This window comes from Corvus cornix, chromosome 2 (genome assembly GCF_000738735.6).
Source record: "Corvus cornix cornix isolate S_Up_H32 chromosome 2, ASM73873v5, whole genome shotgun sequence".
NCBI classification, from domain to species: Eukaryota; Metazoa; Chordata; class Aves; order Passeriformes; family Corvidae; genus Corvus; species Corvus cornix.
Genome location: NC_046333.1, coordinates 114187480 through 114214689, shown reverse-complemented (window position 1 = coordinate 114214689; position 27210 = coordinate 114187480). Strand labels below are relative to the sequence as shown.

Here is a 27210-nt window from a genome sequence, read left to right as displayed (position 1 = left end):
TCCATACGCTTCTTGCACTCGCTCAGACTTGGTGCAGTGCCCAGCGAAGGTTGTCAGAAGTCATACACCTGACTGTACTTTTGCTGGGTTTGGGGCTTTTTCGGGGGGAGCGCGCTGCCAGAACGGCCGCAGCCCCGCCCCTGCTCTCGGCGTGCGGCAGCGCTGCCTGGCTCCCGCGGCCGGCGCTCGACGCGCGCTGCCTGGCGCCGCCCGGGCCGCCGCCGCCATGGCCACGGAGGACGAGATCATCCGCATCGCCAAGAAGATGGACAAGATGGTGCAGAAGAAGAACGCGGTGAGCGCCGGGACGGGACGGGGCGGGAGGCGGATCGGCGGCGGTGCCGCGGGCCCCGGCGTGGCCCCGGCCGGCCCTGCGCTCCCTCCTTCCAGCGGGCGCGGGGCCTGTCCCTTCCCGCCGCCGCGTTTCTCCGCTCTGCCCGACGGCCTCGGCGCTTCCCTCGCCGCCCCGCGGGGCTGCGGCGCCTCCCCCTGCCCCGCCGCCAGAGCAGGGGGGCCGGCAGCCGGGTCTGCTCCCCGGCGGAGCGGCCCCGCCGCCCCCGCTCTAGAGCATTCGGCCGAGAGGAGGTTCCCGCCCGTACACCGGCCCTGGCTGGGAGCAGCTGCGCGCTCCGCTTCCTGCTCGCTGGAACCGCGGCGTTGGCCTTGCTCGGGGCTGTGGGGGAAAGCCTGCCCCCGAGGAGAGTGCCTGCGGAGATGGTCCCCTGTGCATGGGGCGTTGTCGCTTCTAGGCCTGAAAGCTAGAGTTTTAGGTGGGATGTAAAAACTAAGATATGAGTGAAGAGCCCAAACCCAGCTGCGGCAGGGCCAGAGTTGAGTGGGTAAACTTCACGAACAGATGGGGAATGTGAGCCTTTTTTCCTTCTTTTTTTTTTTTTTTCTTTACCTGCAACATTTTTAATTGTGTTTATTAATCTGGAGAATAAATTGTGTCTCAGTTAGGTAGGATTCAGTTAGCTTAGCTCAAGTGTTCTTGTCGTGTATGCCCTTCATACAGAGCTCAGATAACATATGGTGTTTATACGATGCCTACAAACACATCAAAGTAAGTAAAATCAGAATGTAGAGCAACAGCCAGATAACTGATCATGGTTATGCATAAAACAGCATGCAAGTAAATTGTGAACTCTGTTTAGTACTTCTTTATCAGGTGGGCACATTGCTATTCTCTGGAAATTTGTGCTTGCATTTGTGATTGTTCTTCCTGCAAGGTACTATTATATACATAAAGTTAAGGGTCTTTTTCTATATGTTATGATGGTACATTAACAGTGATAGTTCAGAACTCAGCACTATGGAATTCCACTTTATAGATAAAGTATTTTTGTTATTGCTTATCACTGGGCAGTATAAAGAGCATTATTAATAATATTTACATATTTCTAGAAATACTGATTTTATTAAACCAATGAAATTTGTTTAGTTCAGAATACAAACAAATTCATTGCAAGTACGCACAAGCCATGCTTCAGTTCTTGAGGTTTGAACTCTCGAATGATACTTGTGGCAGCAGGAACCTCATCTGGAGGAAAGAGTTTTATGATCAGCATTCCTTAATTCCATATTTTTTGTCTTTGTTTTTATTTCTATTCTCTGTGCTTTTAAGCACAAAAGCATTTGGTTTCTCACTTTCTCTAAAACTGAAGTAGGCTCTTTCCTACAAGGTGTTGAAAGGGTGAAAACTTACTGATTGAAATGCTTAAATATTATGGTCATGGGAATGACAAAGGGCAGCCAGCTCAGTTTTAAAAAGAATGACAGCTCTCAGATAATATGAGAATGTTGATCCTGGGGAGTGGCAATATCAGGGGTGCTGCAGGTGACCACAGGGTATTTCTCTGTGATCTGAGAGGCTTAGAAGTTTGGATAAAATTCCTAACAGCAGGTGAGAACATGTATTCACACTCTAGCGTGTGTAACCTAATTAACTTTCAGAGCTCTGGGGAGCAGTGACTTCTTTGGGGTCAGCATAGGTCTGGTGGCTGAGCACAGCAGGCACAGCTGGGCCAGGCTGTGCCTGGCTGGAGCCAGTGCTGGACCTTCATTTTCACCTCCATCCGAGGAGTGAGAGCATGGGACCATCAGAGGCAGTTGGGCTTTTGCACTGTGTTGAAACAGAGCTCCTTCACTCCAGCTCCTTACTACACACAAGTGGCTCTGTTGTTGGTTTGATGTCTTCTCAATGAGCTGCCACTGTGGCCAAGAGTGGAAGTCTGACAGTTTGTCCAAGGCACATGTGTGTAGCATGATAAAAACTCTTACCTGTATCAAAGGAGAGGAGGTACAATGGTATTTAAACCAGGAGATGTCTCTGTGTTTTTCTTACTAGTCTTTGTTGTTTACAAGATATTTCTTTAATTGCACAAAGTGATTTCCTACCCAAGTCTGCTCTGCAGTTAAAATGCTAACTTTAGCAAAATTATTAAGGCAGTCTCTATGAAGAGGTACTTTATTGTCTCACAAAGATGAAGAAGAATTAGAAATGCATTCTTACACAAGTACCCACTGAATAATGATGCTCTTGACAACCTCTTGTGTTCCTTTCTCCATTTTTACTCATCAAGAACAGGTACTTGGTCTGTGTCTTTGAATGAGAATGATTTGATGAAACGCATCAATAATAAAGGAAAAAAAAGCTTTGATACTTGCTCACTCTGAAGCTGTCGAGAGTCAAATGACAAGAAATGTTTCATCTCTCATACAAAAGGCGACTCTGGCTTGTGGCAAAGTACTCTGTGGTGTTTCTTTTGATGAGTTGAAAGGGCAGGCCATGCAGACACTCTTTCTGAGTCAGTCTCTTGGTGATTTGCTTTGACTAAGGATTTAATTGTAGCTGTGCAAATTTTGTAACTATTTTAGTGAAATGATATATGCGGTTCTTCTGTTTTGAAGGAGGAAATAATATGATTTAGTATTTCATGCACTGTGGGAGACATATTTCTGCTGTTGCTTCAAACTAAAATAGGTATTACTTCTCCTTCAGAACTGTGAGTGGATTAAAACCTGTAGTGCCTTCATTTGAGCTTTTGTAGTAAGCACACCTTACTTTCATTAAGCTGCTGTAATGAGTAGGTATGAAAACTAAGGCTGCACCCATGGATTAAAAAAATCAAGAATGCCTGAGTAAGTTTAGAGAAGAAAATAAAATTATCTGTGTTATTAAATCTATAGTCCTTTAAGTAGAACAGAATTATATCTGGATAGCTCTGCTGTCTTCAAAAATGTACTCCCATTTTCTACTGCCTGAAGCACAGCTTTAAAATACGACTGTAGAATACCATTCTGTGGTGTTGTGATCTGACCAACAGAAAGAAGCTGAGAGGAGTAATCTACTGAATCTGTATGAAGCTGACTTCTGCTAATTTAAGTGACAAGGTAAATTGGAAGCCAACCAGCCTAGGAGAATGGGGCATTGCCTTTCATTTTGTATAAAATTATAGAAATGCCTTTAAAAGATTTATAACAGTAGTCTTAATGGTTGGGGGTGTTTTTTGAGCACAGAAGTCTTCCATTAAGAATAAAAGTAATTACAGGTTGTACTGTGCAACTTCCACACTGATTTTGAGATACAGAGAGCATTTGACTTTATGCTAAGAAAAGTGGTTATGAAAAACTGTTTAGTTGGTATGAGTTTAAAACCAATTTAAATTTAATTTTAAAGCATCTAATTCTAGGTACACACTATAATTGATTAGAGAAGTATGAAGGCTTAGAAAGGATTAGTGCATTATAAATTTTGGTAATTTGTACAGAAACCAGCACAAAATCTAGATAACATCTGTTAACCTGTTGTTTTTTGGTTAGGTTTGGTTGTTTTTTTTTTTTTTTTTTGTTTTTGTTTGTTTCTTTGTTTTGTTTATTTTGGGTTTTGTTTTGTTTGTGGGGGGGTTTTTTGGTTGTTTTTAAAATTTTTTTTTCTTTCTGTTATGTTTTTTTTTAATTGTTGCATGGTCCGTTAACCTATGTATCAAGTTACTAGTATTGGAAAACATTTACTTCTGGAATAATAAATTTGTTTTCACATGTACGGTTGAGAAGGGATATAACAGGCAAAGGAATTTTGACTAGACTGTATTTCTAAGATGAGATGAAGGGAGTGCTACTTTGCATTACAGTATTATTTTTGTGTTGAATTTGCAGACTACAGTAAGCTGTGTTTATTTTGAAATTACATGCTGTGTACAGTTTGCTAGTAACTTAATTGGTGTGGAGGTAAGTCTTATCAGATTATATTTTTAAAAATGGCACATTGGCTTCTGTCATTAGTTTTGTTTTGGCTAAGAAAATTTTCTTGAATTTGATTTTGTTTTGTAGCAGTGAAGATAATTAACTTGCTTTATTTGGATCTGTGTTTGCACAGAAGAAACCACATTTATGGCTGTTGAGAGAAAAATATGGTTTAGTATGCCAACTCAATTTAGCACCTGAAAACATTGTGACATTTCTCAGTCTTGCATCATTCCTGCTAAAATTGTGTGGTTAAGACTGGAGAAGTTTTATATATCATGAATAAAAGTTAAATGAGGCTTTTGCTATCATGGCAAAATAGTAAAACTTTAGCTTTATATATTAATTGAATTTGTGTAAGGTGGGATTTGGTGAAATGTTTGGGTTTGGAGGCTTCTTTGAGTCAGAAGTGTTTGAAAAACAAAGGTTGTAGCAAACATTTGAAGGTGTCCAGAGCTGAGGGTTTTTGGATGTGACTCCAAAGTTCCACTTTCATTTTTCTCAACCTCCTGGTGGTTATTTTATCTTTAGTGGTTAAATTGTAAGACTGCAGATGTCGCAGAGTATTTGAAGTTTCCTTGCAACAGGTGTCATATTAGAAGTTAATTAGGGAGAATTTGAAAAGCAAGCAAAATGCAAAATAAAATAGGATGAGTTGAGAGGTAAGGAAAGAAAAAGGAATCAAATTCCACAGATCTGCAAGATGGAAATTTTGTGGGATTTATTTCCAAACCTCATGAATTTAAAAAAAAAAAAAAAAAGAAAATAAAAAGGCGGGAAGGTAATGAACTGAGCCTGAATAGAATGGCCTCTTGGATGCACAGGCAGTTGTTGCCTCCCTTCTGTTCATAGCTTCCAGGTTCAGCACCATGTGCACTTGGATAACGGCCAGATCATCTCAGCCTTTTGGGGATTTATGTAGTCTTACAGCCCACGTGCACAGTCAGAAGTGGCTGGTGCAGAGCTTTGCTGAAGTAGAGTTGGTAAATCATCAAGGTTGGAGAGGTTAAAGAGAATTACACAGCTCACATGTATGAAAACTTTTAAGTAAGGCCTACATTGCTAAGGAATGAGTTGTTAGAGTAGCTGGGTATAGACTTTGTTAATGCCTAATAGTACAGTCTCTGAACTTGACTCATCTATCTAGAAAGCTGCTAACACAGAATTAGTTAGTACCTTTCCTAACAGTCCTAGCAGGGGAAAAAGAAAAACCCATGATGTGTGGCTTTACCACATCACCACAAATACAGTTAAGAATGATGTCTATGTATGTTTTATATATATGTGTGCATCATTGATGCAATGACTCTGCAGAGCTTCTCAGCTCCAAGTTCTTGTCCTAAAACTGTTGTGCTTGGTCTGAACTGAAAATTGTTGCTGTTGTCTGGATTGTTTCTGATGCTGTTAAGTGAAGTACCCTTGAAGATATGTGTTGGTTAAGTAGTATTTGACAGAACACTTTGACTGTCATTTGAGTTACATGGGGTAAAACTTCCCTAGTCTTTGAGTGAATACTTTGATTTCCAAGTTAAGGCCTGTAAATGCTTAGAGATTGTGAAGTGGAACATTCCTTGATCTAGTTCTGTGGGTAAATTGAGAACTGATGGTTTGAACCCAGTGTGTGACACTGAAGGCAGATAAGATTATGTTGTTGATATTATATTTGAAATTCCTGATTGCTACTAAGTTGACTTTTTTATTTTCTTTCTTTCTTTTAGGCTGGAGCTCTTGATTTGTTGAAGGAGCTTAAGAATATTCCCATGACCCTTGAGTTGTTACAGGTATGATTTTCTTACTGTTGTTATGTTGCAAATGTTAGCTCCATAATGATGAAGGTGGAGCCAGCAGATGTGAAAGAAGGTTGCACTATTAAAGTAGATTTCTAGGTTGAAAGTCCTTGGAAGCATTGTTTTTGTTATATGGCAGTCTAGTCTCACTTGAAGTGAGTGCCTGATTTAGGGCACTTAAGTATTTTCTTCCAGTTGCAAACTCTTAAAGCTTATCTTTCTGATTGAGAGTAGTGAATTTTGTCATGGACAGAGGAGAAGAGCTGCTTACAAATTTACTGTACATAGAATCTTACATTTTTACTCTAACACAAATGTGTGTTTCCTTCCTCCTGAAGGAAAATGCACCTGACTACAGCTGATGCCATTTTTTTTAATGAAGTTAGTTCTGGTTTTGCATTGTAAGTGAGGAGAAATATAGTTGATACCTTTTAGGCAAGTTGTATTTGACACACACTCTGCATGTCCTCTCCCCCCACACTGAGTAGGGTATTTCTTAAGATAATTATACTCCACTTTTACTCTCCTGGGCTGGAGTGATGGAGTGGTACAGTCTTTCCCAGTTGCATGGATACTCACACTAATGTTGCTTAGATTTGCATCTCTAACAATATTTCCTATATTATTTGTAAATTCTTTCAAAAATTAAACTTGATCAATTTTCCTTACATGTCAAGTTTCAGAGCTTGTCATGTAATTGATCAGTGAGCCACTCTTGTTCCAAAGTAACCAGATATTCCCTATCCATGAAAATTTTCAAATGGCAGAGTTAAATCTGAGACCTGATTTAGCCACTTAAATTGGAGAAGACTGAAAAGTAACTTTTCTAAGGGGCATTAATGGTCACAGATAAAGAATTACCTATAAAGTTCAAATCTTAAAAGTGTCAGAAGCAATGACATTCTTGATTCATGCATCCTATATATTTGCAGAATGTACTTAATAAGTTATTACTAATCCTATTTCTGACAGAAAATAGAAATTTTAAGGTGTCACTTTCATGCATGAATGCTGATACAACTCTGTCCTCTATGTATGACCTTCTTCTTTTAAAAGAAAACAAACTCAAAACCCCACAGAAAAAATATCCCCCACAAAACAAGAACAAAACCCAGAAAACCCCTCCGTTAACCTGATTCTGTGGAGTTTCTTTGTGCAGGTCTTAATGCAAATTACATTTTGCACTAAGTGTAATAATGTTCTTTTACCTTTGGAATTAAGACTCTCTCTGCAAGTGCTCTGGAAATTCAAGTACTTTGGGATATTCTTTCATAGGGCATTGACTGTACCTTAATTAGGAAGTTTTTAATAAATATGCATTGCTGTATTCAAAACAGTTCCACTGCATAAGATTGCATTTAGCAACATACTTGGACTCAATTTTACTTTTTTTTTTCTTGAGAGTTTGATAAATCTATAAAGTCTGACATAAACTTTCTTTGTTGGCATCCCAAATTTGCTTAAGCAATGGAGGACTCTGAGCAAGTGTTGAAATGTGAAGTAATCATACGCATTGGTCTGGCAGTGGATCATTAGTGTGCCAATGTCAAGAAAGGTAATGGTCATGAGGAAGTGGAAGCACTATCTTCCTTGACCTAGATCAAGAATTCTGACAAATGTGTTTGAATTGATGAAATGCAGGACACAAGTGAACAGCATACTTCCATACCCTTTTTTAAGAAGTTTCGAAAGCTTGCTACATTGAGAAAAGCTTTGCTAGCTCTCTTATTCCTGTGTAATAAGAGAAGCGATGATTTTTCTTGTAACATCACTGCTACTTCAGCCTGAAATGACAAGGTCCTCTGACTAGTTTTACAGGTATGTGGAAGAGGAAGGTGAATATCATAGTCTGGACTCGTGCTGGTGTCTTGTGCCTTTCTTGGCACATTTTTTTTCACAGAAAGCTGAAGTGGTTACAGGCAGTAATACCACTGTGTTAGATCTAATGAGTTTTATGTAAGTAAGTTGATCCGTGCTCAGCTAGGCAGGGAGCCAGTAGGCTTCCTCACACATGATTTATCCCGTGGTCTGACTTGTAAATCTGTTTAGCAGCTTCACAGCATTAAAGGCATCGTGTCCCTCGTGCTAATTGTGGTTAGTGCACAGCCAAACAGTGAGTGAGTCAGGCTTTATTTTAACAAACAGGTTTTACAGGAAATTACACACACATGTGCAGAACTAGGCTGTGATGTGCAGCCCTTGTTAATGATTTCAGGGCAGTTCACTGGCAAGCTGTGGAGACCTGGGAACCCAGAGGTGGTTATTCTTCCGTGGTTGGTTTGGCTCTGCTTTGGTCTGAGTGTTCACCAGTTCTCTATCCTCACACACAGTTTAAAGTTGGTAGCACCTCTGCTTGCTTCAGTGGGTGCTCTTCCTCTCCAGCTATGTTCCTTACATTTTGCATTTGTTCTGGTTTAGAGAAGACTTGCTGCCACCATATGCTCTGCTTTGTGGTCAGTCATAGGTTACTTATGCTCGCTGCTGCTCACACCTACTGAGGGCTGCTGGCCAAAGCTTCAATGCTTCAGGGATGAAAACAGCTGTCTTACACTGTCTTTGACTGTCTTTACTCTGAAAGCAGGTGAAAAATGCTCTAGAATTTAACAAGGGGAAGAATGAAAGTACTGGAATTTTTCACTTAAAAACAGCAATCAGAAGAACAGCTCCCCAGGCAGGAAGACTGAGGAAATTTCAAATACTGCCAGCTGGTTTGTCATTAAAACATAGTCATTTTGAGAATATAACACTGATCTTTTGTGATTGTCTGTGTCAGTTAGCAGGCAGATAAATTAGTGGATCACTACTTCCTCTCTTCAGGTAGACCTGATCCAGTGCTCTATAAAAGCAAACAAATGAGTTGTTTTTAGGTACTGCTTTAAGAAAGCTGGCAGTTCAGACAGTTCCCATAAGCTGTCTTTCTTGTGTGATTAGAAAAATAAATTTTTCCAACTAGTTTCGTGTTTTCCTTGAGTTTTTGGATTTTACTTAGCTAAATAAGTCCGTGAGTTTGTGCGTTTTCCCTTTGCTGATGAGCATAGGCTGTTGTTATGCCCAGGTATTAATGGAGGGTTGGGTTTTTTGGTAGATACATTCTTCTCATCCAGATGTGGTATTTTATGGATTTTCAAGGACATGTTATTCTTTATTGTCTGAACATAATTTTGAGATTTAAGTGTTCAAAATATCAGGAGAATTGGCCAGTACCATTAATCTGAGTGAACAGAGTCCATCTTGGAACACTTTAGTAACAGGTGAGTAACCATCTGTTTTCTTTAATCCAAAATATGTGTTTAGAGCTGATGCTCAGGCCTGAGGTTATTTGATGTGTTTCCTTGGCTAAAATAGCTACGGATTATTTCAGAATGTTTCCAGTATTTAACACATCCATGGTGCCTCAGAAAGTGTTGTTTGGGTTGTAAGAAGTAATTAACAGGAACAAATCATACCCATTTTTAGCAAGCCACAAAGATTTAAATTTTCCTTTAAAGAAGAAGGAAATTTATGATGATCTGTAGCAAAAGTAAGTAGAATAGTTTATATTTAGTGAGTCCTGTAAATGGTAATGCAGCAAAACTAAGCATCCTAAGAACAAAGAATTCAGTCATCAGTCAAAATACAAAATGATAATAAAATCCTTATTTATACTGTTAAATGCTTTTCTCCTCTTGTGAAGCTAAAAGGGTGGAAATATTCTCTTTGTTGCATGAACACATTAGCCATAAATCTTTGAAAACGTTACTGTTGAGCTAAATTTATATCCCCATCTTCTGAGTCTTGAAAGGTGTGGATTGTAACTTACTCCCATATTCACTCTGTAGGTGGCAGTAGGGGCAAAGGCTTAAAGCTTGTCACCGCCTTGGCCTTTTCAGAGATAGGATAGCTCATTTTTAAAAATCTTAAACACAGAGAGTTCTGCTTCTATCTGAAGTCAGAACTCTCTGTGCTAAGGATTCTAAAGAATCTCAGTATCGCCAAAGTTTTTAGATACCTAAAACATGCCTGCTCCCAGCTGGTATTAAAGCTTTTTCCACAGCCACTAAATGGGAATTCTAAGAGTATGATGTCAGTGAAGAAGATAGTGAGCATCGTATAGTGCCGAAGTATAAATACAGTCTTTACCCCTTGTGCCCACCATCACTGCCCACCCATTCCCAAACCATTGTGATGAAGACAAATGGTAATACTGTTGTATTTCTTTCTAAAATGTCCATGTTGTTAAAATAATTTTTATAAAGGCTTGCAGTATTTTGTTCTGATAATCTCAAGAGAAAAGAAAACAAACCCACCAGAAAAGAAAAAAAGACGCTGTAAAAACTTACGTCAAAGTACAAATTTATATGTGTTCATTTGTTAAATTGTCTTTGTGTCACTTGTGTTAATGTATATTTCTATTTCTTTTGCAGTCTACCAGAATTGGAATGTCAGTGAATGCAATACGCAAGCAAAGCACAGATGAAGAGGTTACATCTTTAGCAAAATCTCTTATCAAGTCTTGGAAGAAGCTGTTAGGTATGGCAACAGAAACGTCCCTGCTCTTGCATGTTTTAATTCTGTGTAGCCTTGATGCACATCCTTGACATGCCTTGCTTTGGACATATTTGTGCTCTTGTGTGAATGTTGAAACTTTCTACACTGATGTAATTGGTTTTACTCTTTGGCTGTCACTTGGCCATTACTGTGAGAGTATTTTATTGGGGCTGGCAGGCAGTAGGAAATCAGCTGCTCTGATGTGATTCATTTCTGAAGTCTCACTGCATGCAGTTGAGCTGGAGTGACTGTACTGTAGCACCAAGCACTAACAAGCCTCTTCTTGACTATTTTCTTTGTCAAATATAACAAGTACTCTGAAGAACTGCTGCAAAATCTCATGTGAGAGGGTGGAGGCTTTGAAGTTTGGTTATGAAGTGATTTGTGAAGAGAAAAAACCAACAAAAATTATGTTAAAATCTGTTAGCACTTACAGGTAGTGAGAAACAGAGCTGCACTTTCTAAAACCTTCATAATTTTAAACAGCTTACTAATTAGTGTCTTAATACTTTTTGTTTACTTTCCCTTAAAGCAATTAATACACTTAACAAAACCTTTCTGTTAGGGTTTTATTCAGGGGTATTTGGTAATACTTAATATTATCTGAAAACGCTTACGTCTCAAACTGTGTCCAGATACATTTGTTCATATACTGTGGTGCACTCTATTTTGTTTCTTTGTATGTAAGTTTAGGTAAACTAAGGTTCTGAAGCTTAAAATTTAAAATAGAAAACAGTTTACATTATGATTTAAATATTTACCATTCTGTCTGGAAAAATGTGCTAAATACCAGGAGAGTGTTAGAGTCCCCTACCATTTAAATTCAGCCTCATTTTTATCAGTTGTGAAGTATTTTATCAGATACTTTATTACTGTCTTGTAAATGATACAGAAAATACTCTGTCTGTAGAAATGGACAGTTTGTGCATTTTAAGAACTTTAAACTTTGATGTTCTAGTAAGAAGCAACAGCCCCTACAGCAAACTTTTTAAAGTTTCCTTAAAGACTTTTAACCTACCTACTAGTAATACTAGTTTCAGTAAATTTATTAAGTTTAGCTAAAATTAGATAACGCTGAACATGCTGATAAAATACCTTTAAATTCATAATGACCTTTACAATAAAAGTAAATGCATATAAAGGATATTAATGTAGGATCTGATCAGAATTAAGTGGTAAATAGTAAAAATAATACACTTTTTATTTTTTAACTTAAATGCAGAAGTCCAACTTTATTATATCAGGACATAAATGTGGTAAGATATGTAAGTGGAGAAATTGACTTGCATATTAGCATCAGTTACTCTAAAGACTTCCAAAAGTAGCTGCTGGATTGAGTGATTTAGCTCTCAAGTTATTAGAAGTTATTAGTCTAAGTTCTAAAAACAAAACCCTCTCAATATTTGGTGAGAGTTAATTTTTTATTTCTTGGAAGTTCAAATTTTTAATACTGCAACTTAGCTTAGACAACATAGTAGAGAAGATACTCTCATTTCCAACAGAATTCTCAGCGTTTGGGAGTGTGCTCAGATGCTGCTCTCTTTGGGGAGTGGGAGATCTGCCTGATTATTGCTGTGCTTTGACCAAAGGATTTGCCATTTGTTTGTTGAGATACTAAAAATAATTACCTCATTTTTTTAGCACTTGAGTACCTTAAGTCAGTCAAAATTGTCTTAATATGTTGTTACTTAAAGCTTACTGGTGTTTAAGTGTTCCAGCATTGTAAAACATGGGGAGTGTCCCTCCTCCTGGAGGGTTTTCATGCTGTAGAAGTCTGGGTAAGAATGTGGTTCCTGATGGGCATGGCAGGTCAATCTGGGTGTAGGCTGCTGCTGAAAGGAGCAGTCCTGACTTCCCTCCAGCCCTTTGCTCCCTCCTGTGTTACAACTAGTGCTGGAGTGGCTATCTAGAAGACCAAAGCTGGGAACTGGCCAGTTGGAAAGTAATTGTTTTGTTCATTTCTTCTGGCTTAAATTTCAACTATCATTTTTTGGTCCAGCCTGTTTGTGGTTACTGTTTCCTGCACAGGGATTGTAGCAGTAACAAACAGCTGGGGCAAGTGGACCTTCCCCTTTTGTAGCTTGCTAGTTTCAGATTGTTTTAACACAGCTGGGAGACTCTACCTAAGGTTTCTTGCATGAGGTAAAGTCAAACATGTGAGGAGCTGGAAACCAAATAAGAAATATTTGGCATTTATCAGAACTGAATTCTTCTTGAGGCAGTGGGTATGCGACCTTCATTCATGTGCTAATTTTTGTTACAGGACAGATATTATTGTGTGTGCATTATTGTGCCAGCTCTAGTATAGTTGTAGTAATGCACTTACTACATAAAATCAAATTATTCCTGAAAATATAGTACTGCTTACATTCAAAACTTAGGTAGTTACATTTTCATTGGTTGCAATGTAGATCTGATAATAAAGCATAGTAAGGCAAATGTTTTGCCTCTTTTATCACTGCTCAGAAATTCATTAGAATGTAAAGTTTCATAGCTGTGAAAGATAGGGTATAAGTATGGGTGGGAATCTTACAAAGTACTCTTATTCTGTTTTGTCATTAGTTTTGACTTTCTCGGAAGAATACGAAATACCGTATGTTGAGCTGCTTGAGAAATCAGTTTCGATTATGCTGTTTATAGTGCATGTAAAGTGGTATGGAGCAAAGATGGCAGCAGAAGCGGACAGCTGTTAATCGTACCAAGCATTGTACTCAGAGCTCTGAAGTCTTTGTGAGTTATTTTTATAAATGACATTTTGATTTAGGCAAGAATTGTTGACTGTTCAGGCTGCATGTAATGTTTCAGTTCAATGCTATCAAAGTTTAGTTTTTAGGAATGCATGGGAAACATGAGAACAAATCAAAGTGAGTTGTGAAGCACCAGATCTTTGTGGCTTGACTTGAGTCTTGCCAGGTTACCAATGTTTTTTTGGAGGGGTTGGAAGCTGTGCAGCAGAGGGGCTTGTGAACATTGTCTGAAGTGACTCACTGGGTGAGCCACAGTGCAAGGCCCCTTCAGATACTTTCTGAAAGTTAAAGCACACAGCAGAGATGGTCACAATTTGCACAACGAGCTAAATTCAGCTCTCAGAGTAAAATGCTGTTCAGTTATAACATGGAATTTACAAATAATTGTTTTGCCAAGTAGCTGAATATACAGAGTATGCTGTGCAGATAATGAATCTATGCATACTCATTTAGGTTGTCAGGAGTGTTTCTTACATTAGAAAAGTAACAAAAATTCCTTAAGGAATATAACCCTCATAACAAATAATTACTTGCAGAACTGAAGAGTATACAGCGAAAAAGAATGTCCAGACCTCTAAGTAAACTTTCCTCCAGTAACTTTATATACTGAACTAAAAATGCAGAATCACAACACAGTGTTCTTAACATTAAGTGATAATCTGTTGCTAGTATTGAAAACTAAAAGTGAGGCCACAAACATTTTGAAATTCCTATTTCAAAGAAGGGCATGCCTGAGTAATTTTATTTTAAAAGAATGTTTAAGCGTTAATAACACCAGTCAGGCATCACAGAAGTATTTTACTCAGATTACTTTGCTCACAAAATTCTTCATTATTTTGAATCTGGGTTTTATTCTCCTGGAGCAAGCAGGTACAGTCAGTCTAGGACTATCTTACAGGTATGTTAATGCTGTCACAAGGTGAAGTTGTTCAAGGATATCTCAAAACCTACTGGCTTTGCTCAGGAAAAAAAAGTGTTCCTGGCAAAACAAGTTCTTAAATTAGAGTCTAATAGCGTTCAAAAATATTATTTACTATTGATAAGAAAAGTACATGTCTTGATAAGACGTCAAGCAGAATCAAGTGCAAAACCAATTTCAGTAGTTTCATTTTCATATCAAATATGAGCTGTGGAAATCACCTCCTGTCAAGTGTATATTTGGAACTGTTCATGTACTGTTAGTAGGTCTATAATTTGTTAAGCTAATCAGTGGAGAGATAACACATGATAAATTATACCATGTAAGAGAAAAACATATATAGTGAATAAGTCCTTGTGTCATGGTCTTTTGTCACTGATGATAAAAAAAACCTTTAAAAATAGTAAACAGTTCATAATTCTGTTGTTTATTTAGGGATTTTTAGATATTCCTCCTCCCAGTGCTGCTACTGGAAGGAAACTTTACTGATCTTACCTTCATGCCTTACTACATCTTGTAGAGGAATTGCTGACAAGTGTAGTTGCTTGTGCATCTCAAGATTATTTGGTCAAAGTCAGGAAAATGGAGCCTAAATAATTATTAAATATTAAGGTTGTTGTTAAATTAGTAACTATGTCATTTGATACCTGTTGTCTTATCTCTTTCTTTTAACTTTTTTAAGCTGAATACTCAGAAAACTTTCCAGGTTCTGGTGGTGATTCATGAGTAGGTAACACATGATATCCTGCTAAATTAAATTTTCATATGATTCCAGGTAATAACTAGTCACCTCTCATTACCGTTTCTGAAAAAAAATTTACTTTAAAATTTTCTTAATTTAAAATTAGATTTATAAATTAATAACATTACATCTTTATATCTTCTAATTTTTTTCTCGTTACTAGCAAGTTGTTGCTACAAGCAATGTCTAGTGTTGTCTTGTAACCTAGTTAGAAAAATCTAGGAGAAAGCTGTTAATGGCTTCTAACATTCAGATTAGTTATGTTACCTGGCTGTATACATTAAAATTTTTGATTAGATAACAAAGTTAGATACAGTTAGATACTGTTATATCATGTTTGACCATGGAGAGTTTTCACTGGAGAAGCTTCAAGTATCTTTCAAATTAATTGCAAGTTCCAGGTAGAAACTGCAGTGCAGTTGTTAAACTTTGAATGTCTTACTCCAATGGCTAATAGTCTATTCTTGTTACTAGCATATTCTTTGTATTTTAAAGAAGAAGTCTTAATATGAATTAGCTTCTCTTATTAAAAAACCAAAACTTTGAGATTTTATTTTATGGTCTCCTGAAGATGCAGTAGCTAAAACTGTGAAGTTACAGTTTTCAATCCTAAAACTGGTGACAATTTCCATTTGTTTCTGAAGAAAAAATCGGTAAGTTTGAATAGCTGTATGGAGTTGAAAAAGGAACTGCACAACTTGTAATTTATATTATATAAATATTTATAATGTTCTGTAGACTTCCTGAGGTGAATCACATTGGAATTTTTAAAGACATTTCACAGAAGGGCCATTTTTTTTGCACCTTATTTTGTTAGAATTTCTGTGGTCGTTCATAGTTCCCATTAGATGTCATTCTTCCTTTCTATTAGAGTCTGGCCATTGAATGTAAAATAAGGTAATTAGTAGGGACTTTTAATTTGTCAAGGATAATTTTTCTTTCCCCGGAGGATAGGCTGTTAATTGCACTCTGTTCTTTTGTCAATACCGTATTTCAATATAACAAGTTATCTTTATTAATGTTTGAGTCTAAAGATGGAAAGCACCTCTTCTAGTGCTTTCCAATTTATGATCCATAAAAGCAACTTAAACACTCAGGATACTATTAACTTTATTTTCAGCTTTCTGAAACTAGATTAAGCAAAAACATCTATAAACTCTTAAGTGATTAAAGAAACTATAGTTTTGAAGACATACTTGCTGAAGATGTCCAGTCTCAGCTGCTCAAGTCTGACCTTGGTTTGAGACATCCTTGAGACTGGTCTGCAGCTATAGGAGGAGCTGTGCTTTTACCTCTGTGCCTTGTGTATGCCCTGTCCTCCGTAAGGGAAAGAATCCACTGGGGTATTGGCAGGTGTTCTCAGGTGCCTGCCCTTGGAGAAGTGGTGCTGGGCTGAATGGAAGTGTTTGATAAAAGAAAACTGGGTGCCAGCTATAACCACTGTGGTGTGTATGGTGCAAAATAAGCAGGAGATACATAGGTCAGACCTGAATTTGAAAACGTGTGCCAGAAAAATGTGTAGGTAAATGGGCTGAAGCAGAGCTCCTGCTTTGCAGGACTTGAGCTGTACCCCAAGATACCTGTTTGATCTACTGGTTTGTCTTAAAGCCTCTGACAAAAATGATCATGTACTTAAAACACTGGGAAGGTAAAAGAGATTGCATGCATATTTAGAACATCTTTAAAGATTATATCATGTAATCAGTTGTTGCCATAGAGAGAGTGAGTATGCATGTTAAAAATGGGAGTTGTTTTCTTTCTCTTAGTGCACTTCAGTTGTCATAGCAAAGAACTTGTGTGATCCATTCAGTTTATAGGCTTGTTTGCTTTCTTAGTGAAATTACTTTTTATAATCAAAAGTTGTTAAATTGCTATCTTTGTTAGGAATATTTTTGAATAACATCTTCAGCTTATTGAAGACAATCAGCCTAAATGCATCATCTGTGTTTAATTATCTTTTTTACCTTAAATGAAGAAATTTTTCAAGGATTTAATACAACATTGCAACAATAAGTGAGCCCTTGAAGGCTGGGGGAGTAATCTGGAGAATTATCTTTTTGTGCTTTTCTGGTTCCTATACTATTTTGTGTGCATCTCTTTATAGATACAGCTGGAGACAGAATAGTAGATGGGTGCTTAGTCTGATCCAGTACTGGTGTCCCTGCTAAGATTTTTTAATAAAGTGATATTTGATTGGATAAATTCCTTAACTCACAGGTTAAGGAAAGTATCAAAATCATGTTCAGTTTATTGTTCCTATAAAGAGAAAGCCAGTACAGTTATTTTCTACTCTGTAAAAATAAAATTAAAAAGCTCGAGTTTGAAGAAACCTGAATTTGTCTGTTACATACCACCAAGTTCCTCTGAGAAGCACAGAGATGGGCTTCCTCTGGAATTAAGGATACTTTTAGATATTTCAACAGGGATTTACACGCTTAGTTCAGGACATCTTTGTTGGCAAGACTGAGCCTTAACGGATTTCCCTCCTTTTCTTGTTCTGTTTTTGATTAATTTTAAAGTTTGTAATATATGCTTATTCTGATAATACAGTGTCTACAAATTTAGAAGTTTAATAGCAGCTTTATAAGGACTTGGAAATAGGAATTCACAAAATCTGTCAATCAGTGATGCCAGTCTCACAAGGCTTTCTCTGTAGGCAGTAGAAAGCCAGCCTTTCTAGAGAGCAAATCAAAGCAGGCACTCAATTTAGCCACTCTGAAATCCTCTTTACAATAGAAGGGTGTATCCATTCTTGCTATGCTAGAGTTAAATGTTGTGATTGCTCTTTTCCATAAAGACTTTTGTCTTTATTCTTTATAAAATCATTGTGAAACATAACCTGTATGTTGAATGGCAGATTCAAATATATTTAGACACTGAGACAAATAATTTAAGAGCTATCACAGAAAATACTGTCTGTGTGTCTGGAAAACTCCTTCAAAAATATGAAAATGACTTTCTATTTTGCCTACCATGGTATTTTCACAATATAATTAATAAGAATGGATGTATGTAGTAGGAACTTACATATATAAAGCATGGAAGACAAACTCCAGAGACCTGATGCAATACCTAAGGAGTTACTGCCTACCTAATGCAGGAGTGTTCGAAAAAATAAATCGTAAAAGTCTGTGTTTCTGTCATGTCTTCACTGCCAGTTTAAGCAGATGCTGGACTTGACTTGAAGGATCTGAAATGTTGTCATGTTTTCCATTTCCTGTGTTGGGAGGGTGTTGGGAAGTGGAATGTTGTACTGCAAGAGAAGGTCAAAGCAGAGAGTGGGAGCTGATAGCATTTCCAACTGGTTCAGGAGAAATCATGGTATTTTACCACTGCTTTAAATCAGTTACTATTTCTGGGTAGAAGAGAGTTTCTCATGTTTTGTATTTCCAGATGGACCTTCAACTGATAAAGATTCTGAAGAAAAGAAAAAGGAGCCTGCATCTTCCTCACAAAACAGCCCTGAAGCCAGAGAAGAAAGGTGCTTAATTATTAATGGCTGTGCAAATAACCTCAGTCAGTATAAATTAACTTTAAACTATTTGGTCCAAATTTGTCACATTAGAGACAGCTTCCATGTTCTTTTCTGAAAGACAGAGTTGTACAAGAAAGAGTGTGTTATTAGGGAAGTAAACCATGCTATTGTTGACATAGAAAAAAAAGAAAGACATAGGTCAAGATATGGCCAGACAAGTTTATTGTTTATTCCATCCGTTGGGTCTGTCAAATACTCTGTCCTCTCTCAGTACTAGCACCCAGCTTTGAGAACTGTAAAACAACTTTCAGTCTCTGCTTTGTGGTAATTGCATATGCTTCTTTAGTGTGTTAGCTTTTATGTTTAATAAACATTCTGCACTCTTTTTTGTAAACACAAAATATGTTACCAGAAAAAGAAGTCTACATTAATGTCACTGCAGGAGCTGAAGAACATTTACAAAAGAGTATTTGCAAGCCCACTTCTTCTATACATGTCTGAGTTTAGGGATCTCTTTTCAGCAGCCATTTTAAAATTGAAATTTAACCTCTAACTATATGTCCTGATGGAAGCTGAAAACTTGGTTTACAGTTTGCAAAACTAGGTAAATTATGGGGGGTTTTTTGTGCCCATGGCACCCTTTCAATACAGTAAGCAGATTGAATGCAAGGCATTTGCTGCAGAGTGAATGTTGGTGTGATGTATCGTCACTGTTTTTTAAAGTAAAGTTCCGTGGGAGGAAAAAAAAGATTTCATGTCAATGTAAAGAACTGAGAATTAAGGCTTATGTGCCACATAATGGAATGAAATACCTGCTGTGTCTCTATTGTGTGGAATACCCTGGTGAATAGTCTAAAGACACTTTAAAATTGTATTGACTCTAAAGCTATAAATAGCTTTAAAAAGGTGGCCTGTGTTCTTATTTTGGAATACCATCAAATGGATATAGCAAAAGACCTGTATTTTGCCCAGAAACAAAGAAAGTTCTTTGAAGAAGGGGGAAAAAACATTAATATTGGTTTTCATTTTGCCTTTTTTTAGCAGTTCAAGTAGCAATTCCAGCAGCAGGAAGGAGGAGGGTAGTGCTCCTTCAAATTCTTTCATCCCTTCCTTTCCCCGGGCTCCAAGCACTTCAGACTCTGTACGAGTGAAATGTAGAGAAATGCTCTCTGCAGCTCTCAGAACAGGAGGTGAGCTTTGTAGACTATATTTTCAAGTTTAAATATTTCCTTCTTCTTTCTGTCTTTTCCACTCTACATTTTCTCCTGCCCCGTAGGGTAGAATAAACCCTGTTTGTGTCCATTTGCGTGTGTAGACCCATAAACCAGTTCACCCAAGGTGCCAGTAATGAGTAGCCTTGACAGCATGGGAATGTTTCAAAATGCATCTTCGTTGCTGATGATTCAGGACATTTTGTGGCTCAGTTCATCTGATAGCTTGCCAACCGGGGATCTTCTTTTCAGGAAGGCTATTGCCTCTTTAAAGCTTCATTTAAATATTTTTGTAGAGGCTGCTATTTTTTTTTTGTCTCAGTCTTTTTGACTGAGGGGGTGTGACTATATACAAGACTGCCTTTCTTACACCGGAGGTCCTGGAGACCTTCGGATTTTGAAGCTGCCTTACTGTTGTGATTTATTCTTGATGTTTCATCAAGATACTTGCAATAAGAGAGTCTTGCATTGCTCTTAACTTCGTGCCTTTTGGGTATCTGTAAATTCCTTGACTGTTGCGGGTTTTTTTCTTTTTCTCTCTCATGCACACTTGGGTGTCTTTAAAATGACAAATTGAATGATATGCTAGATAAGGAGCAAACTGAAAGCTGCACTTTGCAGAATTGCCTGATTTTTTTCTGGTGTGTCCTTCTCTTCTATCAAAATTGTGACCCAGCTCCTGTTTCTCTGTTCTTAGCTTAGTGTAACTTGGCCCAGTGTCAGTAGACTTCGGAATCATCTGTGTTTACTCCCTTCATTCTTTTATTCTTTCTTTTAATTCATATAAATTCAGGTATAGACAATAAGCAAAGCTGACTGAAGACCATGAATTTGTGATCATCTGGATATGTAGTTCACAGACTTCTTTTGAGACCAGACAGTCACATACAGCATCTTAGTATTCATAATTCTATGTAGTCTTAATTTTAGCTAGTTTTCCAAGAACCTTTTTTGCTATGTTGCTTTCTATAGCACATGTAAACTGATGACCCGTGAGTTAAAAAAATAAGGTTATTTTCTTGTTTTATGGCCTTTGGTATGAGATTGAAGGAGGAATGATGTTTGGATTACTCACTGAAGTACACCCGTGTTGAAATGAGGAGGCAAGCACTGTATGTAATTTGTTCTTAAGCAGTCTTGGAAAGGCAGATGTCTTTGTGAGGCAGCATTTTGGTCAGAAACAGTAAACAGTTATCTTGAGACATTTTAGTTCAAGTGTTGCATTGTCTTCAAGACTGCTGTGGTCTGTTTCTTCTAATTTACGTGTTTCGTGACACATCTCTGTTTTGCATTTAAAAAATCTAGTAAGACAGTTTGTTACTTAATTACTATGTTTCTAATTAAATCTTTCTTTTCCCTGCATGCAGAATATTTATTTGCTTATTCTTGTATTGTGTGGACTAAAACAATTGATTAAACACAATATAAAATGTTTCCTTTTCATAATAGTCTGTTCTATGCGCAGGCTGTGGAGATGGGAGAGATGCCAAACCTATTGGAATATTCAAAGCTTTCTGTAGTAATGGTTTTTTATTTCTACGTGTGTTTACAACTAGGTGTCAGAACTTTTTTGGTTTTTAAAGGTTTTTAACTCTTTTGAACTTCTGTTCTGCTTCCTTTCACTTATTTTTGTTCTTCCAAGTAATAAATTTTGAAAGGATAAGCATGCAGTAAATTAGAATTACCTATACAAAAAGAAAACTCACTGCAGGTGTTTTATAATTTTCTGAGTTTCAGAGTTCTGAAACTATAGGGATCTCAGGGATATAGAACACAGAGTGCCAGGTGCTAGTATTTTATTATTTGTTTTCATCAGATGATTACATTGCTATTGGTGCTGATGAAGAAGAGCTGGGTTCCCAGATTGAAGAAGATATCCTTTGTTGTATATCTGTGTGCTCTACCCAGGAGTGTTTTTAAAAAACGCAGATAATTTTCAAATGAATTAACTATTGAGTGTTTTTATATTTCATGTAAAACAAAAATGGTAAACTGTGTTCGATACATCAGTATCAGTATAAATTTAGTGTTTAAAAAAACAGCCCAACCTAAATGATTTGCCTTAAAATATGTAGGAATGCGTGTAGGTGAGTGCGTGTGGGTTCTTTTCGGCTCAATATGTTTTCCTTGCAGCAGCAATATTATATCTTACTGAAGCATTCTTACATAAAATTCTGGGCTCTTCTATGCTATTTAAAAATCCTTTCTTGTTAACAGTTAACAGGCTTCTTAATAATTTTCTAATGTCTTTATTTAATTTTCTACAAGTTTATTTCTAAGTGAATTCACAGTTTTCAAAAGGGTAGTTCTGGTAGCAGTGTTTGAATGGTTCTGGAACAGAGGTTTGGGCTTCTTTTTTTTAACAAAAAAATTGTGTTAGTGAGCTGTCATTGTTTGAATATTTGGTTCAGAAATGAATTAATTCTCAGAAATGAATTAATTTCAGTTGAGATCCTACTACCCAAAAATTCATATTTCACTGACCATGTACTAAGCTGTGATTAGGATTCAGAAGGTTGTGAATTCTGCTGTGTTGAACAGGAGCTGTTGGTTGGGGTGGGGGGAGGACTTGATGGACAGTGAAGTACATTGGTTTAGAAATTGCCCCCCAAAATGAATCTTTTCTAGTGCTCTGTTTTACTTGTTAATGTGTTACTCTATTTTACTTATCCATGTTTTGTTCCTTAATACAAAGCACCTATTTTTCAAGAATTAAAAAACACTGATATGAAATACAAAAATAGGGTACGAAGTAGGATAGCGAATCTCAAGGATGCAAAGAACCCTAACCTAAGGAAAAACGTATTATGTGGAAACATTCCTCCTGACAAGTTTGCCAAAATGACAGCAGAGGTAAGTAAAGCACAGGTTTTGAACTCTTTCCTTATTGGACTTACATCCTGGCCTGTATTTATTAGCTATAAAAGTAATTTATGTAAGCTGCCCATACTTCCAAAAGACTGTGCCTTTTTTGTAAAGTCAAATGAAAAATTAGATTTTATGGGAGAGAAAAATTAAAGCGTAGTTAAACATCGTTTCAGTTTTGTAGTTCTGCTTCTGTGTGTTGGATTCTTTCCCCTCAGATGAGGTATTAAAGGAGTGTCTTGGAGACTGAAGGAAATTAAAGCTATGGTCAACTAATGAAAATCATGGCTAACTTTATTGCAAAAGAAAGCTGTGGTGGGTTTTTTTGGTTGGTTGTTTTTTTAAATAGAGGCTGGTGAAAGAATGTGTAAAAAAAAGTAAATTGTACCTTCAGTATGTATTTTGATTTTCTTTGTTCTACATATTTATATACATATGCACAAGCATATATTTTGTCCTGTCCAGTGCCCATTCTTTGTTTGATTAAAGTTTTGGATTAAAATGTTAATGACTAAAACCCCCTTAGTGTTAAGATTACTTCTGAAGTGAAACAGCATTGATACAAGATTGGCATTCCACATCTACATGGGGTGTCGAATAAAACTGTACTGAAAAAAAGGTAACAAATTGGTTTTGCTGTGTACACTTGATTGCTAGACATTGTGGAGATCTTGTGCACTAAAACTATGTTAAATGAAAAAGAAAATGGGTGATTCTGAACTCTTTATAGAAACTAAGTGTGTATGATTTCTGGTTACACATGGTAAATTATTGCTGTACTGTATTTATCGGTACAAATATGGAAGTTGTCAAAATAATGCAAATCTTTTCCTATGATAAATCCTATGTGGGTCAATGAAACAATTATCCTAGGATCTAACCTAGGGAGAGGATCTTTTTTGCCTCTCTGGAGGACTTTTAAGTCCTCTACCTTGTCTCTCTTACATTTCTGAACTTCAGAAGTGCATTTGCATAGAAATGTTGCTAGATGTTTGACGTTGTAACTTGTTTTTCCCTGTGTTAAAAAAGAGAACATTTTAAACTTTTTGTAGCTTCTGTGCTGTGAAATATCCCAGCTTAAGTCTTGTAAAATTAAAAATGTGTAGAATTACATTGCCCTTCAACAGAGTTGTTGTTCATGGATTCTAAATAAAAAATTGTATTGGCTCACACAGTGTTAACTTGTTTTAAAGCTAAAACTCTCTAGTAAGCTCTGTCTGCTCTTTGTCCTTTGTAGGAAATGGCAAGTGATGAGCTGAAAGAAATGCGCAAAAATCTGACCAAAGAAGCTATCAGAGAGCACCAGATGGCTAAAACAGGAGGTACCCAAACTGATCTGTTTACATGTGGCAAGTGCAAAAAGAAGAACTGTACATACACCCAGGTGCGTGGTTATTCAGACTCCTTGTTTTCCTTTTCCGAAGCTTAAGTCCTATATATAAAGCTTGTCAGAGAAAAAAAATTGAAATTGCAAAAGGAACTTTTAACAAAATGCTGACAAATTTCAAAATGTGAAGATAGCTGGATCTACTTAGTTGTGCTTATGTAAAGCAAGTTTGTTGTATTTATTTGCCAAAAACTTTATGTAGATCCAAGCTGAGTATCAGTACAGACTGAAACTTCAGTTTCTTTGCAATGCTGAATTTTTGCTAATTCTTCTTAATACATCTTATTCATAAAGGTTTTATGTGGAGGAGAGATAATGGTTTTAATGTGTGTAAACTTTGTTCTACAGAGGGACTAAATAGCAGAAAATAATACATATGTATATACACATGCACATTTTTAAATATATTGAATGTACCATTTGACTAACTCTAGACCCTGATCTATAGTCATTCCTACAACTGCAGAAAGGGGGCTTTAATTTGCTTAACAGTGCTTCAGGGAAGGTAATTTTCATCATAGGATCAGCTGCATTTATATTTTCTATTGTTTATCAGATGCTTTAAATAGCAAGCTGTTTTTCAGTCATGAGACTTTTAAGCCTTTGAATCAGTAAAGGTATGTGAAGCTGTACTGAACATTGTAGTTTTAGTGCAGAATCTGTTCCTAGGAATATGTGCACAGCTCCATGCAGAAATTGGTATTTTAGTGCTACTAAATCTCTCAAAACCTAAGTTTATAATGGCTTTATAGCAAGGCAAAAAGCCCAGTTTCAGTTGATACATAAAGTTAACTTGTAGTTTTATGTGAATTTGTTTCCTTAATGTTAAACTTTGGTTGAAACAGTTACATTGAACACACACTAACAAAAGTTGAAGATACTAATTTTCCTTTTCCACTCTGGCTCTTGCCTTTGCCAAAGGTTCAAACCCGCAGTGCTGATGAACCCATGACAACGTTTGTTGTCTGTAATGAATGTGGAAACAGATGGAAGGTAAGACTGTGTTAGACTGCTCCGCACATTTGATAGCAGGCAGCCAGGCTCTGTGGTTAATTTTGGTTTGCAGTAAATGTGACAAATCACTTTCTGTTGACTTTTAGTTATTTCTTAACCCATTAATGGTATTACATGTTGAGATGGCAAAATTGCTTTAAATTAGAAATGTATTTTTGACTGAAGGTGTGAGATCTCTCAAATAGGTTGGTGACAAAGGGGGAGAGAAGTAGGACTTAGTCCTTGCGACATTTAGTTACAATACTGCTTTACCATATGAAGTGGTGACAAGCTAGTCACAGTGTTTTCTCTTTCTTCACCCAAAGTTCTTTTAACTGGTTTTAATCTCTTCTTTGGTGAGTGTAGCGGGCCTTTTTTAGCCCTTCTGTTACTGTTTTTTCTGGTTTTTGCTATTCTGAAAAGAAGAAGCAATAAAAAAGATAGATGACTGCTGCTGTATTCCAGTGCCAGGATAAGTGTAGGGCAGCGATAACTTGATTGAATCTTTTTTTTAAGTTCGGGAAATAGGAATGTATAAAGCTTCTGAGAAACACTGGTAGTTCAGTAAAACGGAGAAACACTGAAACGAAGGCTTGCAAAATTTACAGTTTAAGATGTGATTGCATGCAGCAGGAAGCATGATAACCTCATTCTATTATTTTTCTGTGTTAAGAATGCTGCAGCTCTGCAGGGCCATGCCACAGTATACATTAAGAGTGCCACATAAAAAAAATATTTTATGCATCTTGGTTTACATAGCTTATTGCTGAATATTGTTCAAATATGTGCTCCGAGATATCTAGATAATGTATAAAGCTTAGAAATTGTTTGATGGAATTGTTTGTAGTACCTGGAAAAGTCTGTTTGTCCTTAAAACTTTCTGTAAGGTGGCAGTTACGGAAGTGTCTATATACAGATGCCTGAAGGAATGGTTACAATATAAGCAAATGCTTTAACTAGTAATTTCCATATCCTAAGTGTGGTGTTATATTTCTGTATCTTCTTGCAAAGATTTAGAACTAAGCTGTATGAAGATCTCATAAAAAATTCTTTTCTTTTGACAGTTCTGTTAAAAGAAGAAATTGTCAAGACATCTGGACCAGTATGAAAGAGGATTTTGTAATTAGCTTTAAAAACTAGGCTAAGCATCTAGCTTCCTGCAAATGGGAGGGTTTTTTGGTTTTTCTTTTCTTTTTATTTCAAAGCAGCATACATGCCTCAAGTTAGCCTTTGTTTTGACACAACCATCATTTCCTTAAATGCCTTCCTATAGCTGGTAGTCAGTAGGGCCAGGTTGCTCAATTGTATGGTGAATTCTAAAATATTTTTTCATTTTTATAAGTAAGTTGACATTAAACTTTTACCAGTTAAACATTTGGGTAATTGTCTTGGTTTTTTCTAACTATGTGAATAATGTACTGTGCTTTTTGTGGTCTGAAATATACACGCTCCTCCTGTGTGTATTTTGCCTCTCCACATTTGCTCGGATGTGAAAATGAAATTTGTTTCTCTCTGCTGTGCTCACTAGCTTTGCAAGCAAAAAAGGTATATAAGTTCCTCATAACATTAAACTCAGTTGTTAACTAAAACACAATTTAGTTAACTCTCTAGTTTGTATGTGCTCTTCCTGGACTCGGGCTAAATTTGCACTCATGGGGTTTGAATATTTATTAGTGGATATGACGACCTCTTTTGCAATGGTTGGTTAAGCTTGTTTATGTAACCAGCTTTGATCAATGCAATATATTTTATTGCCCAAAGCATGTATTTTGCATTCTATCAGTAGGCATTATTTCTAAGAATGTCTTAAAATAGTTGGTTAAATCTGATTTGAGTGTTCTGTCTTGCTTAATGTGCTTGACAACCAGCTTGGGTTTAGACTTTGTAAAAAAGCAAAAGCATTGTGTTGTAGGCTATCCTAATAACACCAGCTAACCAATTCATTACATTAAACTGACTGGGGAGGTAATGCTATACTCCCTTCATTTAAATGGCATTGATTTTGTTCATTAAATGATTTGTGAGATGTAGGGTATCTGCTGTCAATCATAGACCTGCAAGTGGGAATAAATTATTAAAGTTATGATCTTTTTCCTATGAGAAATGATATAAATGCTGCTTTTTTAGAGTTTGCTTTTTAACAGTGTATGTTCAGAAATACTTGCAAATGTGTTTTCAAGGAAAAAAATGTCAACATCTTTAGAACAGATTAAATTCTTTCATTATATCTAATTTTATATTACTTTGTTGGAGTTTGGGGTTGAGGAGGTCTGTTCTGGCACTGTATAAATTATTCATGAGGGGATGGGAAG

The 27210-nt window shown here is 36.9% G+C and overlaps 1 protein-coding gene across 3 annotated transcripts; it reads left to right on the top strand.

Annotated features, from left to right (window-relative positions):
* The first annotated feature begins 160 nt into the window (after nucleotides 1-160).
* TCEA1 (transcription elongation factor A1) lies at nucleotides 161-26487 on the top strand. 3 transcript variants are annotated; one of them, XM_039572715.1, is made up of 10 exons: nucleotides 161-295; nucleotides 5964-6026; nucleotides 10436-10541; nucleotides 18361-18448; nucleotides 19487-19632; nucleotides 21470-21526; nucleotides 22352-22506; nucleotides 23756-23902; nucleotides 24827-24898; nucleotides 25963-26270. In XM_039572715.1, the coding sequence occupies exons 1-10, from the start codon at nucleotides 227-229 to the stop codon at nucleotides 25969-25971; spliced, it is 912 nt and encodes a 303-aa protein (XP_039428649.1). In that variant the 5' UTR covers nucleotides 161-226; the 3' UTR covers nucleotides 25972-26270. The 3 variants fall into 3 exon arrangements, with proteins under 3 accessions (XP_039428649.1, XP_039428648.1, XP_039428647.1); XM_039572714.1 differs by having other exon boundaries at nucleotides 189-295; nucleotides 19484-19632; nucleotides 25963-26487; XM_039572713.1 differs by lacking the exon at nucleotides 25963-26270 and having other exon boundaries at nucleotides 189-295; nucleotides 19484-19632; nucleotides 24827-24913.
* Nucleotides 26488-27210: the final 723 nt, after the last annotated feature.

Excerpts from the sequence above, each read along its gene's own strand:
- TCEA1 (XM_039572713.1), top strand. The coding sequence starts at position 227 with ATGGCCACGGAGGACGAGATCATCCGCATCGCCAAGAAGATGGACAAG. Across the intron at positions 6,027-10,435 it reads TGACCCTTGAGTTGTTACAG|TCTACCAGAATTGGAATGTC; the intron begins GTATGATTTTCT and ends TTTCTTTTGCAG. Across the intron at positions 18,449-19,483 it reads CCTGAAGCCAGAGAAGAAAG|CAGTTCAAGTAGCAATTCCA; the intron begins GTGCTTAATTAT and ends GCCTTTTTTTAG.